Raw genomic sequence first — 20,613 nt, forward strand, 5'->3', positions numbered from 1 at the left:
AAGTCAATCTAATATGTTACTTTATCATGTGTATATTCATACCTACAAAGATTTCTTTTCATAGCATTCATAAAATACTCCTGGTAACACGCTTGTGTTGTGAGTCATCCAGGTGACCCCTGGTTGTGAGTGAAGTAGTGAGTACAGTTTTACGCTGCTTTTAGCAATATTCCAGCAATATCACCGCAGGGCACACCAGAAACGGGCTTCACACATTGTACCCATGCCGGTACCAACCCGGGTTTTCGGCGTGACGAGCAAACGCTTTAACCACTTGGCTACCCGACCGCCGTTCCCTGGTTGTGAATGAAATCACACAACATTTAGTCATCTTCATTATAGTTTATTATCAGAATATATTTATTTCTCCAGGAAATAGTGGAGAAACTGCATCTTTCTGAATAGCATTCACACAATTCAAGCATCCAGAGGCACTTCCTGAGATTTCAGTCAATCTGAATAATTCACATTCAAATCAGAAAATCACAACAATGTAGCAAGCACATCAACCTGAAACAAAGAACCACACGTGATCACCCATGTTTACTGGCTCCGAATTTATCATGTCTTCATCCAAACCCAACATCTCTTCAGAAGTCAGTGAAGGTGAACTACACAATATTGTAGTATAAGGGGAGGTAACTAGTGTTACCATACATGTACGGGCAGTGTAAGGGGGATAACTCTAAAAGGATGTAGAGCCATTATGGCTGACAAAGGGGATGGGTAGCTAGGTAAGCAGATGCACGGTCAGAATAGAAGGAAGGAGAGGCCAGTTAGACCATCTTCAATCACCCAGTCGCTTTTACTGAATATGAGACATCTTTCAACAAACAAAAATCAGTGGATTCAAGAAGAACCCCAAACAGATAATGATAATACAGATGAGTAGCTGCAGATATTTGAATGCACCTGTTGTGAGATCTTGTCCAGCTACTCATCACATTATGATGAGGATGCAATACACAATCTAGATTTTGTTTGTTGTTACTCAGCAACATTCCAGCTATATGACAGCAGTCTAAATAATCGAGTCGGGGCCACACAATCTAGTGAATGACATGAGCACCAAATAATGCAATTAGGATACTATGACATGCATCAACCAAGTCAGGGAGTCTGACCACCCGTCTCTTATGACAAGCATGGGCTGCTGAAGACCAATTCTAACCTGGGTCTTCATGGGGAACACAATCTAGAGTCTAATGTATCGATGTGAACGTATAGTGAAATGAGATCATATGATGAGAGAAAGAGTTCTAAAACACGGATTTTCATGTCCAGCTTATCACACACAACACTCGAAAGACATAACAAATAACATAATTATCACAAATCTAAAGTGGCGATGCCTAAAAATGACTGTACATCATTCCCTACTGTGGAGGAACATTCTCACCCTCTGTACAAAACAAGGCTGTACACTATGGACTGTACAGTCATACTGAAAACAACAAACACACCTAACACATTTAAAATCATCTCCAACTTACCATTAAAACTATTGCTGTACATTTGATAACTCTGAGTAAGATAACAAACCAACTTCCCCACCCTCCAGGAGAAGCCCTGTCACCCTCAAGGATGACAAGCTACATCTCATGCCCACAAATAACATCCTCATCACTGGATGGCATCATACCTAGGATAACATATCATGTAGCACAGTATGTTCTAAAACCAGAAAAGTAGCATTAAATAGAAAACGGGAGTGTTTGAACAGGGATTTATACTCATCATTATTGAAGGGTCACCAAGACATGAAGGATGTCAACCAGGAACATATGCCAACAACGTCCATAGGTCCGAGTATACTGACAACATGATTAACAGTGGAAGAATAGGTTGTTTATGGCTGTCACTGATTGGATGCCCTTTACAAACTAGATAGCAAACAACAACTACTAAAAACATTAAAAAGGGCAAGATTGAAGGTGATAGAAAAAACTACCCAAAACACACGCCTGAAGTCAGTGCAGCCAATGCACATGCAATGCATAAGTAACATTCAAAGTGGGTATAAAATTCTTAATTCCAAGTACAACTAAAACGCACTCTTGGAATATGAAAATGAGATATTTTTAATATATTTATTATCTGTGTGACCCCTCAATAATGATGCTCAGTATGTATCAAGATGGATGACGCGATAAGTAAGCTTCACATTTTGTACCCATACAAGGAATTGAACCGAGGCCTCAGGCATGATGAGCAAACACTTTACTCACTAGGCTACCCCTTTGACTGAAGAAAGGAAATACACAAAACAGTGATGTCCTGGTTGCCACACATCTCAATAATTTAGAAAATCATTAATATAACACCTCCATACACTTTCACTATAACATACTTAGATGGGATTGGCTTGGGGTCTCTTTTCCTGCCTGCTTCTGACACAGAAACCCAACAACAGGAAGGTGTCGTGGTTGATAGTCTGTCAACAATATACTGCTAAAAAGAAGTTAAAGGACACTGATTCGTTCCTACAAAGTTCCCGCGGTATTGCGCTCTCAATATAGCGCTAACGCGGTTATAGCACACAGTAAAGCATAGCTCCTACAATTTACTGACATTTTCAATAAACTCAAGTTTTCCAATGACACGCTGTTTTCCCCAATCTCAGAAAACGTTATCAGCGGATCACCGCGATCACGTAACACCGGAAATACCAGTCATCAAATCTGAACTGTAATACGCAATTTAGTCCTAAATCATAATAATAACTGGTTATAAAATAAATGTTCATTGATTATCTAGACTAATGTTTACTATTTATTTTATTAATTATATTCGACATTTCATTCAATAATTATAATAATGTTTACAATAATTTCCGCGAAACCGTATGCGAAGTGATCGATAGATCGCACAACTCACCGTTATTTACGGTCAGATTACCGCTACACTATGTATTACTATAGTTAATCTGTTGACAGCATAGATTAACTATAGTCATATGAAAGAATCGACTGTTCTTTAACTTCCTTTGGGTAATATATAACATGAGATAATATTAGTGATAAACTCTAGTAATCAGCATTCTTCTACACAAGCATCACTGTCAACATCCTAAACAGCTGTATTGTGATGTGGAGCTTGTAGCAAGGAGTGTCTCAAATCAACCAGTATTTTGTCCATGCAGCATGACCTTCATATCCACCACTCATCCACGCTGCTACAGGTGCTGCTTGTGCTGGGGCTAGGACGGTTTGATCAGCATAGTGACCATGTTCTCATATACCACAAATGTGATGGCACATGCTGGTGTCACTCGTAACAGGCTTGGAGCCAGACCTTTGTAGAACCCATACACGCCCTCGTATCTGGTGAAAGATGACAAAATCTGAAGTTAAAACTTGACACAGTCCAGGATAGCAGTAGACTACTTGCTCACGAGAAAGACGCGGACTATTCTTGGCATTTCTGTGGATTGGGGAATTCTCCCTTTATTGATAAATACTGTCATATGAAGACAAAAACGGGAACAGCAGAAAATATTTTAGCTGAGTTGTAACAATAAATGTTAATCAGGAAGAAGCAGTTCACATCAACAGTTACACCAAGCAATGGCCCTGTCCGCGTTGTGAGGGACAGTTCAATTCTCTGAGCAAAGCATCTGTTGCAGCCACTTAAGTACATCACAAACACAATCATCATATCATATCACCGTATCTCTCTATGGCAGCAACACAGGTCACTGGACAATCATGATGCCATCCTTGGGTATTCATGCTAGTACACTGGCCCGAGACTACTTGGTTGGTTGGTTCGATTGATGACATGCATCAACCGTCAGCGAGCCTGACCACCCGACCCTGTTAGTCGCCTCTAATGACAAACATAGTCGCCTATTAAGGCAAGCATGGGTTGCTGAAGACCTACCCTATCCCGGATCTTCATCCAGATACTACTAAATTGTCCTACATAGTCCTCTTTGACTTGTTGCTTTAGAGGGCTATTATTCTGAAACAGTTCTCTATGCTTCAATTTTGCTAAAAATTGAAACTGGATAAAACTGACAGAAAATGTCAACATAGTAAACAGTTTTGTCTCAATCGAGCAGAACTAGCTACAAACCCTGTGGACAAGTGACATAAGGTTTCCTCTGGGACTTGCCTTAAAAAATAAAAATTTCTAAGGTTGAGCATGCTGTATGTTATGAATGGACACTGTCCAGGTGTATCAGTAAGTGTAGATGTGTATCTGATAATGTACATGTTTTATCCTATCCATTTTTGTCCTGTAAAATCTGCATGACATGCAAGATCAGATCTGTAATGCATGCTCTGATTAAGAACTTTTATCATGTGGTTATGCACATATATCTTTTTCCATAACAAGGAAGTTCAAGAACACCCGATTCTTTCATATTACTAAAGTCTGTTATGAACTGGATGTTCTTGAAATTGTTTTGAGTGGTATAATACTTGTTCCCTTATTAGTGTATGACTAATGTGTACAGATGTACTGACATTTAATTTAATCCTTGTCAGAGACTGGTGCCTGGCTGTACTTGAGTTGCATCACTATGTGATCAGACACATCCGTGTTTAGACTTTCCCTTAGGACAAGGCCCACTGAGACTCAGCTGATGTCTTTGTACAGGACAAGGTAACGTATATGTTTGTATTGAATGTTTCCAAGATCAAATAGAACTCGCACAAAATATTTAAGATTGAAAACCTGATCGTGTTCATTTAAGTAGTGGGTGCCAATATGTTTGCCAGTATGTGAACTTCTCCAGCTGAAAAGGATGACTATAAACCAAGTCACACAATGGATCATCGCAACATGTAATTTAATATCATTTTTTATTTATGTACACATGTACACATCACACATTTCAATCAATCACATCGCCTGAATATTAGACATGACAAAGTACATAAAGATTCATTTCCTACATCCATGAGGACAAACAATGCCCTCAATAACAGTAACCATGGTAACTGTCCAAATACACTGACGTCCTGGACTCTGAAGCTCACCTGGCTCTATCAATAGAAGTGTTCCAAATTAAGGAGTGTCCTGGGGTCCTTGAAGTCTTGCCCCATGTATCAAGGATCCCCTTAATCCTTAACATTTAACATTAGGGTTGTGACAAGGACCCGTGGACGCCTGTGCTTAATTTCGAACACTGAATACATGCTAAACAGACAAATAGGACTCACTCCCTCAGAGTGGATGAAACTTCAATAAATAATAGCTCTGCTGAATAAGGTTGTCATGACAACTACAATGATGTCTGATCAAAAGGAATAAAGATGCTTTTTATGTCTGTTTAAGTAGTATTGCAACAATATCAGGGAAGGGAGACAACTCGGGTAATCAGATGTATGTTGAAAACTTTAACCACAAAGCTACCCAGTCGCCTCAGATCTGACATTCAGGCACTGACACAACATACAGTGTTCACCTGATTTATATTACAGCATTAGGAGTGGGTTAAGTGAGTGAGTTGAAACGGTAAGTAAAATCGGCAATATTTCAGCCATATTTCAGACAGTAATGAATAATGATGAAGTTGTAAGATTTGTCATCTATGTTCAAAACTTGCTATAGAATACACAATATGCTTATATTAAAACAGAAGTTCATGTGAATGAGCTGACGATTGTGATTGATGATGCTGAGACTGGAATGTAATGAGATCTGTGGAAACATCACTATTATGTCCTTTGTTCATACTGTCACCAATAATACTTCATATGTTGGATAATAATATAATATCAACATGGTAAATATGGAAAATAATCTACATATATGTAAGTCAATGTTACAATATGGTACTATACAATAAAGTTCACAAACATGACGGCAGTACCGCAGAACACCAGTTACCTTTCCCTGGGCTAAACCAGACACAATGTATGCATCGGTAGTATTAGAACTGGATTAAAACGATCGCAAAATTGAGAGTTCTGCCTCACAATCACCCCCCCCATCCCCCCCTCTCTCAAAAAAATATATATCAGAGATGGGTATTGGAGGTTTGAAGTGTATCACAATGTTTTACAATGCACAAGGCCATATTGTGATACGTATCACAATATATTGCATAATTCTAAATTTTGAATTCAGGAGCAATTTGAAACACCATTGTATGAATTGAAGTTTATAAATTGAACAAAACAAGATGCTGGAACAAATTAAAAAAAACATGCACGAATGCACTATCAGGATGCACGCTCTGGGTATTTGGCAACCTTTGAACATGAAACGCATGATAAAAATAGGTTTTTGAAATAACCCGATATATCATGCATTAAAATATGATATTGTGATACGTATCGTGGAAAGAGTAAAAAGAGGTTTATATATGTGTGTGTGTGTGTGTGTGTGTGTGTGTGTGTGTGTGTGTGTGTGTGTGTGTGTGTGTGTGTGTGTGTGTGTGTGTGTGTGTGTGTTTAAGAAAAGCACAGTAAAGATCTAACTCTCAGGCACAATATAGTGATAATTAAATAAGTGGAGTAACATTGAGCACAGTTTTAATAGGCTAGCGCTTTCAAATCGTACCACGTACGTGTCTCATCAGGCCATAACTGAATAACGGACATGAAGTAGTAACATATAGTTACGTGACGTCATAACATTTAGGAAACTATGACGTCACCATACCAAGGTGACAATGGACAAATAACTTACGCCTTTTCATTTAACTTAGGCGCATATTTATATTTATCATATAATGGGTAGGTTTCTCGGCAGGATAAAGCCAACGGATAAAAACGATATCTGTTGGGGTCATATGCGGATAGAGATGCAAATATCAAAGGTCAAGTAGGGACTACTTTCACTGTTTATAAACAAACATGGCATCGTCCTCATCATTCGGCGATCGAGTCACAATTAACCATCGGGAATCTGGATAAACTACAGGGATAATTGCTATCATTATCAAAAGAACAGTCTAATATACTGAAAATCAGTCTCTAACTGTGACGTAGCTAAGGCATTTTATAAGTTTGGGCAACTTTAGAGATATAAATTTCGAAACAATTTTGCGAGGGCACGAGGCCTAGCCAAGCTTGTAGACCTCTGCGGCTTGAAACCTTCTCCACAAATCAAAATAGTTGGATTTGTCCGAAATATGTTTGAATTGTTACCTTGTTTCGTTTTGTCGCTGTGTGTACATCTGACTACACTTCTTAACGTTATGACAGGACAGACCGACTGTCAACAACGACTGACCGTTGCCGTGACGTCTCATAGACTAGGGTTAGAGTAGCTTCCCTTTGACAAAGGGCAGTTACTCTAGCGGACAGACAGATGGATTGCCGCGAAAGGCAATTAAAAACAATTGTTGTTTTGCGTATATGTTGCTTCGCAACTGTATAAGAAACTGATTTCAGTTGGAACTATATTGGCTACTGTCACTGTCCGACTGACACATCACTTACCCTGTGACGTAATAAATATTAATGCGCGCATTCCAGAAAAACTCGCAATGTTTCGGTTATGTATGTGAGAGAGGGAAAGCGATTTTGAAGCACAGAATTAAAGAATGCCATTATATGATAAAGAGGTTATCACGCTTGTGTGTTTGGGGATGGTAAATATCCTGTATTAGGAATAAACACTATGTTTATTCCTAATGCAGGATATCTACCATCCCCAAACACACAAGCGTGATAACATCTATGTATATGTGTGTGTGTGTGTGTGTGTGTGTGTGTGTGTGTGTGTGTGTGTGTGTGTGTGTGTATACATATATATATATATATATACACACACACACAGATACAACCATAATCTGCACTTCACATAATTTACTATCATGATTATCTAAACGATGCAAAATAAAGTGATGAAATGTGTCTACATTACCTGTACATGGCTCCTTTACAGGGACTATAGATAACTGGCCAATGTTACTTTTTTCAAAAAGATATGTCACTGTATGTAGTGATTACAAGTACATTGATAAATACAGGATATTGCAAGTTTTTTTTTGTTGTTGTTGTTTAACGCCGCACTCAGCAATATTCCAGCTATATGACGGGGGTCTGTAAAATAATCGAGTCTGGGCCAGACAATCCAGTGATTGACATCATGAGCATCGATCCACCCATTTGGGATGGATGACATGTATCAACCAAGTCAGCGAGCCTGACCACCCGATCCCGTTAGTCGCCTCTTACGACAAGCATAGTCGCCTGATATTGCAAGTACTATCAGCTAGTTTACCTGTAGATTTTACCACGCTAAATTGAATTTGGAACAGAACGTGCAGCGTGAGGTTTCAAGTGTTAATTGAGCGTGGTTAAATCTACAGGTAACCTACCTCTACATTGAGAACACTGTATGTTTCTCTCCATTCTACTATGGCTTAATAAAATGCGAACTCTTTGGTGTTAGCAATTACATTGAGTGAAGCGGCATGGGTTGTGTCCAGTGCTTTGAGTTGGTTGTTGATCTGAATTATGACGTCATAACGCTTATTGTGATGCAAAAGATATGATGTCACAGTCGTATATTGAGAAGCAAAACCTACCCAATGATGAGCATGTCCTGTTGACATGATCATGAAGATGTGTGATAACATATGTACTGGTACAGCAAACTACGTTTATAACGAACACGCTTATAACGAACTGACCAATATAACAATCTGCTTTTTTTGTCCCGTCCATTCACTGTTTACATTCTTATAACTAACTATGGTAAAAACAAACTAAAATAAGTGGTCTTTCTGAGTTCGTTATAATCGTAGTTTACTGTAAACATATCAAATTACATGAGATTCAGACATTTGACAATCTTTCGACAATCTTTCATGATATAACGATTCACAATTGCACATTTGTAAAACAACACAAGAAACAAAAGTCCCCTCGACAAATAGATCCCATTATCTTCCAACAATGGTCATAACAATGTGTTGAGGAAATGAAATACCTGTAACGCAACATGATAAAACTTCAAATGACAAACAAAGTTGTGTTAAATAAATAATTCCTTTTCATGAGCAGTAACAGGCAAGATTTACATATTCATGATTGTTACCCCAAACAACCAAATGTTAGAATAATCGAGTGACTTCCCCATTAAAATCGGGTAAATTATCAGAATGATCGAAATAGCAGAATCTGTATGCACTGTCTGCACGTGACAGAGTGTGCAACACCATGCACAGTGTGGGTGCAGACAAACGGTGCTGTTTCCACGTACATGCACACATGATTGGCAATACACCTGGCCTGCCACCCAAGTATAGGGCAGCAAGCTGTACAGTGTCCCTTCACTTGCCAGATGAAGCTCACTTAGAGGATAAGCTATGAACATGATGAACAGCTATTTTCATTTGACATATGGATATAGGATGAATTCCCTGAAGACTTGACCTCATCAGTTTCACGGGACTCTGGGTCGTAAATAGTCATCATCCACCTCTTCATCCATCTTCCAGCGCACACAAACATCAAATTGCCATTGAATTTGTTGCCTACCATGAATATAGCTAACAGTCATGTATCTGATACTGATGTTAAGTTTTCCTCTTGTAAAAAGTCTTGTATTTATTATAAAGAAAAATCAACGTACAAAAGTTGCATTAATTCCGCTGGCCAAATATGTTGACGTTTCTTGTTTCCCAAAGCGTGAAGTCCAGTGAGAAGAAAGGCCTCTGTAAAGGGTTCGATCAGCTGTGGTTCTCAGGGAGGCTGCTTTTCCAGTTTGTGATATATTCGTACAGCAGAAACACTATACATATGTTAGGGGTGACGTGCCACAGATAGACGCCAAGGCCTTTATACAGCCCTCGTATACCCTCGTACCTGGTGAAAATAAGCTACGTGGAACCACACATCTGACCAGGAGTACATGGAGTAATGGCATGCTAAAATAACTGGAAAAATGTTGGACCAATGGGATATCTAACATATCATCTACCCAGAATGCAGCAGCATTGCAGCAACTAGTGAGTGAATGTTCTTCAACAGTCAGCAATATTTCAGCTATGTCACAGTGACCTGTAAGTATGAGTCACTGGTTGAAAGCAAGAACATCAATTTTCTGAACAAGATTCCGTGACACAACCTTCCGTCAGAAATAATCACTAAGTCATTAATACTTGAATCTTACAACCATCTTCCCGAAGGTAAGGGAGTTAACTGACTATAGAGTCCAGTTTCCACCCTTGCCGAGCCAGGCTGGAATTCTGGAGTTATATTTTGGCTTCATTAACAAGTCTATGCATAGTATGATCAAAATCATGTAACGAACTAGAAATTCAGTTCGTAAACAACATGGATTTCAACATGCAGATTTCATCCAACTGCAGGATTTGCAAAGCATGTGGACCATCGACTGGTCGTCGACAGATAATTTCCTAATTTTTTCATGTTTTTAATCAAGGTACTCAAGTGATTTGATGCACTTCGAGGTAAGACCTGTTTTATTACAATATGGATATTGATTATCGATGAGAGAATCTTGACAGGGCGCCAACATTTTGTTTGAAGCAAATGCAAGTGATATGAAAGTTGGAATCTGATTGGTCAAAAGGTGGAACATAGAAGGGTCATAACTTGTCATAGCCACTGATGGTGCTACGATTGGGCCATGAAATTTCAGCCTAGTTCCACAAGGGTTGAAACTGGACTTTTATAATCAGTAAATTCCCTTGCCTTGGGAAGATGATGATTTAACAAGCTTATTAATATCTAAAATATTTGATATCTTTGTATACTTATTCTTCATTACATATACTGCAATCTCTTGCCACAGAGCTAAAATCCAAAACCCTAAAAGAAATCGCTATCCCAGAGACAAACACTTCCATAAAACGAATAGCACAAACACACCCAACCACCAGGCATCACATGTGCCAAGCTGCACTTCCATGTAATGCAGGATAAGTTAGAAATATGAGTTACTTGGGACCATCTAAAGTAACCATGGTAACGGTCAGTGGCTAAGCCTTACACCCAAATGAACCTAAGTAAAGCATGTATACTTAGATATTTGTACTTGCAACACAACTGACTTGGAAACAAAACACAGCACACCCAGTAAAGTAGTAAACAAAATACTTACTTGAATATCTGTCGGACTATATCTCGTATGCCTCCATACTCTCTGTGCTGGTCCTGTATGCGAGACCGGAGGACTTGGTAGGGATATGTAGTTGAAGCAGCAAACATCTTAGACAAGGCCGCAAATACAACATACTCAGCAGAGCCCTGGGGATTAAAGACACAACTTCACATCATTCGTCAAGTCTTCAAATGCATTCTCATTCCATGGAAACAGAAAAAGAGAAAATTTAGAAAAAAAATTAAACAGCAAACTGGCAAAAGGCACCAGTTCAGTTGTATACAATGCATATGCCAAGTTTTCAAGTAATCCTGGTTATTGATTGCTCGGAATAGGATTGGAACAACAATGCCAATGAGAACTAAGCCAAGAACTATTCATCTACCCTCCCTCTGCGGGGAGACATAATGAAACAAGATATATAGAGAAAACTACACTCATTCTTGTTAGATACCATTTTTACGAAACGAGTGGACTTTCTATGGTATCTGATCGAGCAAAAGCTGACCATGTACTCTGACGTTGACCATGTCTGTGTAGAGGTGATGTGTGACGTCGACCATATCTGTGAAGAGGTGATGTTGTGTGACATCGACCATGTCTGTGTAGAGGTGATGTTGTGTGATGTCGACCATATCTGTGAAGAGGTGATGTTGTGTGACGTCGACCATGTCTGTGTAGAGGTGATGTTGTGTGACGTCGACCATATCTGTGAAGAGGTGATGTTGTGTGACGTCGACCATGTCTGTGTAGAGGTGATGTTGTGTGACATCAACCATGTCTGTGTAGAGGTGATGTTGTGTGACATCGACCATGTCTGTGAAGAGGTGATGTTGTGTGACGTCGACCATGTCTGTGTAGAGGTGATGTTGTGTGACATCGACCATGTCCATGTAGAGGTGATGTTGTGTGACATCGACCATGTCTGTGTAGAGGTGATGTTGTGTGACGTCGACCATGTCTGTGAAGAGGTGATGTTGTGTGACATCGACCATGTCCATGTAGAGGTGATGTTGTGTGACATCGACCATGTCTGTGTAGAGGTGATGTTGTGTGACGTCGACCATGTCTGTGTAGAGGTGATGTTGTGTGACGTCGACCATGTCTGTGTAGAGGTGATGTTGTGTGACGTCGACCATGTCTGTGTAGAGGTGATGTTGTGTGATGTAGACTGTGTCTGTGTAGAGGTGATGTGTGATGTCGACTGTGTCTGTGTAGAGGTGATGTTGTGTGACATCGACCATGTCCATGTAGAGGTGATGTTGTGTGACATCGACCATGTCTGTGTAGAGGTGATGTTGTGTGACGTCGACCATTTACATCAGTCTTTGCTGAATAAAGTATTTGGTAAGGATATGGGGTGGGAATAGGTCCACAGTATCCTACAGCTGTAATGGACCAGGTGGCTGAACAGATCAACGAGTCTGTTCGTTTGGCTGAACAGATCAACGAGTCTGTTCGTTTGGCTGAACGGATCACTGAGTCGTTCACTTGTCATCATACCCATCCTAATAGCATGGGATATTGTTCATGATATCATTCACTGTTCTGTCAAGTCCAGACTTGATTATTTACAGGCTGCAGTAATATAGACGGAATATTGTGGACCGACAACAAACAATCAAACCTGGTAAATGAAAGACAAATGTTAATGCTAGTTCCTGCATGAAGGCTTACCAGTCGCGTGTCGATGGCTTGATTCCTGTAAGTATTGTATACTGTCTTCATCTCCTCATAGGCCATGAACTGGAGAGCACCATGGGAGATCCCAAACACACCAGGTACAAAGCCCTACAAATCAGATGACACGAGTCAAACATTTCCATTATATGTACATCCAACAAATATTATAGATACTTGCTAGCATTACAATAGGAACAAACACTATTGCCATGCTTGTGCAAAAGTAGTGCAACAATAGCAATAATCTTAGGATGGTACGATTTACCTCCCAAAATGAACATTTCCTTAGTTCAGCAGGTTGCAAGGGATGTTCTGATTATTATCTGATATGAATATATGTCCATGCTGTGAATGAACACCCATATTCCTTCAAACATAGCATATTTTGGATAGAAACAAATAAAAAATAACTGATTATCAATATCTAGACAACTTATTATACGTAAACTATCAAATGTAGCATGATCGCTGTAATGATTCAAATCTGAACTCATAAATGATGTATTTCCTAATTTTAAAGTCCATAGATAGTTCAGCGATTGTTACACTTCACACCCCATTACGACGCTGCATGCATATGGCATCCATTTATCTTGAATAGATGCAGAAACATACCTTGTAAAGACCCCTAATGCCCTCAAACTTATAGATCTTGAAAAGGGCATCGGCCATTCCCTTGTAGTGCACACTGGACGTGGGTGCACCTGGCTTGTCGTACTGCAGGCACAGGCGGGTCTTGGTCACCCAGATAGGGTTCGTCAACACCAGGGTGGTGAATCCTACAACACACAGCCCACTACAGTCACCTAGATAGGGTTCGTCAACACCAGGGTGGTGAATCCTACAACACACAGCCCAACATCAACCCACTACAGTCACCTAGATAGGGTTTGTCAACACCAAGGTGGTGAATACTACAACACACAGCCCACTACAGTCACCTAGATAGGGTTTGTCAACACCAGGGTGGTGAATCCTACAACACACAGCCCACTACAGTCACCTAGATAGGGTTAGTCAACACCAAGGTGGTGAATCCTACAACACACAGCCCACTACAGTCACCTAGATAGGGTTTGTCAACAACGGAGTGGTGAATCCTACAACACACAGCCTACTACAGTCACCTAGATAGGGTTTGTCAACACCAAGGTGGTGAATCCTACAACACACAGCCCACTACAGTCACCTAGATAGGGTTAGTCAACACCAGGGTGGTGAATCCTACAACACACAGCCCACTACAGTCACCTAGATAGGGTTTGTCAACACCAAGGTGGTGAATCCTACAACACACAGCCCACTACAGTCACCTAGATAGGGTTAGTCAACACCAAGGTGGTGAATCCTACAACACACAGCCCACTACAGTCACCTAGATAGGGTAAGTCAACACCAGGGTGGTGAATCCTACAACACACAGCCCACTACAGTCACCTAGATAGGGTTTGTCAACAACGGAGTGGTGAATCCTACAACACACAGCCTACTACAGTCACCTAGATAGGGTTAGTCAACACCAGAGTGGTGAATCCTACAACACACAGCCCACAACAGTCACCTAGATGGGGTTCGTCAATACCAGGGTGGTAAATCCTACAACACACAGCCCACTACAGTCACCTAGATGGGGTTCGTCAATACCAGAGGGGTGAATCCTACAACACACAGCCTACTACAGTCACCTAGATAGGGTTTGTCAACACCAGAGTGGTGAATCCTACAACACACAGCCCACTACAGTCACCTAGATGGGGTTTGTAAATACCAGAGGAGTGAATCCTACAACACACAGCCCACTACAGTCACCTAGATAGGGTTTGTCAACACCAGAGTGGTGAATCCTACAACACACAGCCTACTACAGTCACCTAGATGGGGTTCGTCAATACCAGAGGGGTGAATCCTACAACACACAGCCCACTACAGTCACCTAGATGGGGTTTGTCAACACCAGAGTGGTGAATCCTACAACACACAGCCTACTACAGTCACCTAGATAGGGTTTGTCAACAGCGGAGTGGTGAATCCTACAACACACAGCCCACTACAGTCACCTAGATGGGGTTCGTCAACACCAGAGTGGTGAATCCTACAACACACAGCCTACTACAGTCACCTAGATGGGGTTCGTCAACACCAGAGTGGTGAATCCTACAACACACAGCCTACTACAGTCACCTAGATAGGGTTTGTCAACAGCGGAGTGGTGAATCCTACAACACACAGCCCACTACAGTCACCTAGATGGGGTTCGTCAACACCAGAGTGGTGAATCCTACAACACACAGCCTACTACAGTCACCTAGATAGGGTTTGTCAACAGCGGAGTGGTGAATCCTACAACACACAGCCCACTACAGTCACCTAGATGGGGTTTGTCAACACCAGAGTGGTGAATCCTACAACACACAGCCTACTACAGTCACCTAGATAGGGTTTGTCAACAGCAGAGTGGTGAATCCTACAACACACAGCCTACTACAGTCACCAAGATAGGGTTTGTCAACACCAGAGTGGTGAATCCTACAACACACAGCCCACTACAGTCACCTAGATGGGGTTCGTCAACACCAGAGTGGTGAATCCTACAACACACAGCCCACTACAGTCACCTAGATGGGGTTTGTCAACACCAGAGTGGTGAATCCTACAACACACAGCCTACTACAGTCACCTAGATAGGGTTTGTCAACAGCGGAGTGGTGAATACTACAACACACAGCCCACTACAGTCACCTAGATGGGGTTCGTCAATACCAGAGGGGTGAATCCTACAACACACAGCCTACTACAGTCACCTAGATAGGGTTTGTCAACACCAGAGTGGTGAATCCTACAACACACAGCCCACTACAGTCACCCAGATAGGGTTCGTCAACACTGGAGTGGTGAATCCTACAACACACAGCCAAACATCAGCCCACTACAGTCAGCACTGAGTACATGGATGAAAGCATTCTTGTTTCATTTTCACAACTAGTCGACCCCTGGACCCCCCTGGATCCGCCTATGTCAGTAAACATAGTGAAGATATTATGTGGTCACAAAAGTAACACATATTCAACATGTCCAACTAACTTACTATGAAGAGCATTGAGCTTTTCCCTCTGTTTGTCTTGTGCTACAGTTAGCAATATTTCTGCAATGTTCATGGTGTCCGTAACCAGGGTATATAAGCACATCTAGCCACACCAGTTCTTGTTACCATGGTAATGTCCCAAGTCATTGGTTCAGACACAGACCGTTGGCGTGCACACTCCAGAGCAGTGAAGACCATCATGACATAGCATTACACTACCACAAGCTAACTTGCATATCATGTGACAGACATTTCTTTCATATGCTCTCAAACACGCTTGTTCTGAAATCAAAGCAGCCCAGCCTACTGAAAGCCTTTCAATGCAATTTGCAGATTGTTTTGCATAATCACAAAAATATGCTACCATAACTGTGACATGGAAGTGTATGACTATATATTGACATACCGTATTTTCTTGAGTATAGTGCGCACTTTTTTTTGGAAAAACACAGCTGTGTAGAAGGGGGTGCGCATTATACACGAATTAAGAGTTTGGATGTTTTTTCCTCCCATGGAAAGACATTACCGTGAGCACGAAACACCGGAAATACCATGTCAACAAATCCATACTGAAGTACGCAAAATAATTATGTAATTACACTGTCTGTCTATAAAAAGTGTTCTTTGTATTTCTGGACTTATGTTTGTAACTTACTTCATTAATTTTATTCAAAATTCCTTATAATATTGTTTTTATTAATTTCGGCGAAATCGTGTGTGAAGCGATCGGAAGATCGCACAACTCACCGTTATTAACAGCAACCACGGTCAGAATACCGCTATTGACGCCTTGAAACGAACTTTAGTTGACAGAGAATGGATACATATATCATAAATGACATACTTTGACTCGTTAAAAGTCATATTTGTTTTTGTTTGACGATTCTATGTCAACATGAAATTCTCGCGCTCACGTGCTCACGTGCGCGTGAGCCTTGACGGTGACTGGTCAGATATGTTCCATGTAAAAAATAATACCCGGGAATAGCGATCAGCTGCTTCGCTTAGGGTTATTATTATTTTAAATATGTTTAGTAAAGGCTGCATATAATTAATAAAATAATGGAATATATTATTCCTGATAAATAAAATAGTTTCAGATACAATTGTTGCCGATCCTTGCATTAAAAATCCTATAAAGTTATATCATTGGGTGTGTCTTGACTGAATCACCGGTCGCTTCCAAGAAAACGTGTGTACAGCTGATTGCTGTTTCCGGCTTAGTTTACGAGAAAATACACAAGGTAATCTTAATCCCTAGATATAAAACAATGCCTAGCAGAACAATAAATACTATTTAAACGGTAAATAAACATGTCTGGTGATTTTTTATCTCAAATTTCGAATTTGTACTGACGAAGTTTCTCAGCACCCGTTCGTTTGCCGGACTTCGCTGAAAGGGTACGGTGTAAATTTTTTCTGCGCATAATATTCAAATTTCTTTTTTTCCAAAATATTGAACCCGCTAGAGGGGGGTGCGCATTATACATGGGTGCGCACTATACTCAAGAAAATACGGTATCAAAGTATCCTGGCATTGCTCATTATCCAAAGGTATTTGAGGTCTTCATTAGGAACCATATAACCATTGTAAACAAAATTGTGGGCATGTTGGGAACTAGTTTTTCACATGGGATATTCTCTCAATGAACAATTTCATGAAATATATTTATCTAAAGGAATGAAACAGATGAAAAACATTGTAATTTTGTTGGACGGGCTGCGTACCATAGTACCTCGACCACAGGCCAACGAGATGTGAGTAATCCTCCCATGTCGCCGACTTGTGGCAGAGGTACATGGTCCATCGCAAGGACGTCTGAGTAGGAGTGTGATGTTTGAGCAGTGGCACCTATGTCACAGACAGAATGTGTGTTTACCTGCGCCAGTAGCTGCCATGATGTGACAGCCAGGTCCCAGGTTGCGCTTAGAGTCACCCTCATTCATCTTAGTTTTGATGGAGTTGTAGCTGAAACAGTAGTTCTCGTGGATAACAATCTCATACATGGTGCAAACATAAACATATCCTGATTACAAATAATGTGATGTCTTTTACTGAGCATGCCAAGTAGTTGTCAAGCTGAACAAGTGAGAATGAATGTTGCTTAACACCACAGTCAGTAATACTACAGCTATGTCATGGTGGCCTGTGAGCAATAAAGAGTCTGGACCAGACAAACCAGTGATAGAAAGCAAGAGTAACTGTCCCTATGATCTGGACATGACACATGATCAGCCAAGTTGCGGAGTTGGACTACCCAATGAATTGTCAGCCTTCAGGTTTCTAATGCTATTCCAGAGGACTTGTTGAAACAGTATTTCACTAGTTCACTATGGTCACATTTTCTGTCAGTTTCATTCAGTTCCAAGTTGGAGAAAAACAAGCACTGACAACTAGTTCACAATTATAGCCCTCAAATACTACTAGTCAACTAGCATCATTGGAGTTTTGCTTTTGCTTGAGTAGTCCCATGTTGGCAGACTAGCATGAATTTCAATGCTGATATATATATACAGGACATTGTTCAAAATTAAGCATGAAGGTTTGGGGGGTCCCTAAACATGATAGTTACAAATACCATAGGAGAATATTTTGCTTTGTTTGTTGTTTAACGCCACACTCAGTAATATTCCAGCTATGACGGCAGTCTGGACCAGACAATCCAGTTATTGATACCATCGACATCTATCTACACAATTGGGATACAATGACATGCATCAAGTCAGTGAGTCTGACCATCCAAAATGTGTTAGTTGCCTCTTACGAAGAAGTTGAAGAAAGCAATTTTAACCGGAATCCTCACAGGCCATGGCTTGTGGGAGTATATAACTGCTGGTGAAACTTACAAGAAGAAGTACAATCCCCAGGACATGCCAGCACCCCAGATGTTGGGTGTGACTCCCTGATAGAGGCCCACAAAACCATCACTTCTAGCTATACTTCGCAATGCATGGACAATTCCATTGTACTTCGGTCTTTTAGTCACACCATAACCTTCGTTTACTGAAAACAGACATAGAAATGAACATGACAATAAAATCAGAATTAACATGATCACATAACTATCAGCCAACTGAACATCATGATTCAATCATGCTCATTTAAAACATCATAAAGATGTGAAGGGCCTACCTTTAGGATACAGTACCACAAACTTTTCAAACACGTGACAATACCCTATGATGTAATTTGTAGTATTTTGTTGCCAGTCACACCGTCAGGGGTCATTGGGTTAGGGAAGGTGAGCCCTTGGATCTCCTTTACGATCAGTCACCCCTTAACAATCATTAGGGTTAGGTACCCGTTTAGTGGCTATTATAGATTCTATAGCAGCTCTTAATATTCTCCGCACAAAAACGTCGAGTAGAAAGGATGAAATGGTTCGAGTTCGATGTCTGACGCCAGGAGCCATTTTCAATTCGCGCCATATCGGGTCATTCCTCACCACTCAGTATCTTGTAGATTACGGAATGATATGAGTGTGCCAAATGGCATTGGGATCATTCATAAGTGTCCGTAGACTAAAGTCATGAGACACCATGCCTACCCATAACCTTCGTAAATGTCCGTCACCTATTCAACCCTTTTCATTCAGTTCCGTCACAGACATGACCAGGTAAATTTGCACTTAGTTTCACAGTGTGGACACAGCTTAGTCGGCTAGCTGTCAGGCTAACAATCCGAAGGTCGCGAGTTCGCGTCCGACGGACTCTCACAAAAACTGGTTGCTTGTCTTTGAGACATGTGACCTATGGCAGATATCGTCGTCACGAGAAGGTTTGGTACTATATTCTAAAGGAGCTCCGATGTGAAGCTTTAAACATGTTAAACATGATAAATATCTCCTCCACCATGCCCACAACTTCTGGGAAGAGGTGAAATGGGATTTAACATCTATTTAACGTTCTATGTGCTCTATCCACAAGCCGACAGAGGCGGACAGAAGTACGATGAAACAGTTGTGTCAATTTTAAGAAATGCAGAGTACATGGTAAAGACCTAAAAAAGAAATAAATGACGTCACTTTCCTTGTGGCCGATTGGAACTCTATATAATATTGACTGTAATGTCCGACGTGTGATGATGCAATCTTTCCCAAATTCTCTGTATTCGGGTAATAGTGGTACATTAATGTGTCTGCTTATTTTGGATGTCTTGTTTAATTAAAAAAATTACTTGCCTTGAAATCTTATTTTAACCAAGTCCAGAGGATGAAGTACCAGCGTAGAAACCACCCCACCAGAGATTCCAGCCACCAAATATTCCCATTTGATGTTTCTGACCATCGAGTAGAGGCGCGACGACCCAGTATCCGTTTCTACCGATGGTCTGGCCATGCTGTATACTTTATTAAACAACAAATATACGTTTTGTTAAATACTGTAAATCAATCAAAATATTAATCCTTGGAAACCAAGGATTTTGTGTTCGTCAACTGCCACCTGTGTTTGTGCCGACGGCCATCTTTGTCAGTAATAACGAATGCATAAATAAAATTACAATAACAGAAGTATATTATATGTATCTCAGACCAGATTTCCATACACGCTAACAAGTATGCTATATAGAAACATAAAAATGAAATCAATGAACCTTTAATTTCATAAAACGTTTAAAGGATCCATACACTTATTTTAAAGTTTATCCCTTAGTATTAAATAAAACGATCTCGTTGTAACATATAACCTCGTGAGAAATTGCGAGAACTCCTGTTGTATTTTCTTAAGAACTCCTATTTGTGGTAGAATGTAATTTGTGTTATACTGATGAAATCATAGTATCTTCTTCATTTTGATATACCTTTATATTT

At 40.4% G+C, this 20,613-nt stretch overlaps 1 protein-coding gene across 1 annotated transcript; it reads right to left on the reverse strand.

Moving 5' to 3' along the window:
• Positions 1 to 339: 339 nt before the first annotated feature.
• Positions 340 to 20,261, reverse strand: LOC139465760 (solute carrier family 25 member 32-like). The gene is made up of 7 exons (XM_071247677.1): positions 19,984 to 20,261; positions 18,650 to 18,806; positions 17,683 to 17,771; positions 13,336 to 13,499; positions 12,715 to 12,828; positions 11,038 to 11,183; positions 340 to 3,323 (listed from the first exon to the last, which is right to left on the reverse strand). Exons 1-7 carry the CDS (start codon positions 20,138 to 20,140, stop codon positions 3,200 to 3,202), a joined length of 951 nt encoding a protein of 316 aa, XP_071103778.1. The 5' UTR covers positions 20,141 to 20,261; the 3' UTR covers positions 340 to 3,199.
• Between the last annotated feature and the right edge of the window lie 352 nt (positions 20,262 to 20,613).

The sequence above is a fragment of the Haliotis cracherodii genome, unplaced genomic scaffold (assembly GCF_022045235.1).
Source record: "Haliotis cracherodii isolate W230 unplaced genomic scaffold, xgHalCrac1.p SCAF_1, whole genome shotgun sequence".
Taxonomy (NCBI): domain Eukaryota; kingdom Metazoa; phylum Mollusca; class Gastropoda; order Lepetellida; family Haliotidae; genus Haliotis; species Haliotis cracherodii.

Bases quoted from the DNA above. Each gene is read 5' to 3' on its own strand.
- LOC139465760 (XM_071247677.1), bottom strand. From the start codon at position 20,140: ATGGCCAGACCATCGGTAGAAACGGATACTGGGTCGTCGCGCCTCTAC. The intron at 13,500-17,682 runs GTAAACACACAT...TGTGTGTTGTAG, and splicing joins CATGGCAGCTACTGGCGCAG to GATTCACCACCCTGGTGTTG. The intron at 12,829-13,335 runs GTATGTTTCTGC...TCTGATTTGTAG, and splicing joins GCATTAGGGGTCTTTACAAG to GGCTTTGTACCTGGTGTGTT.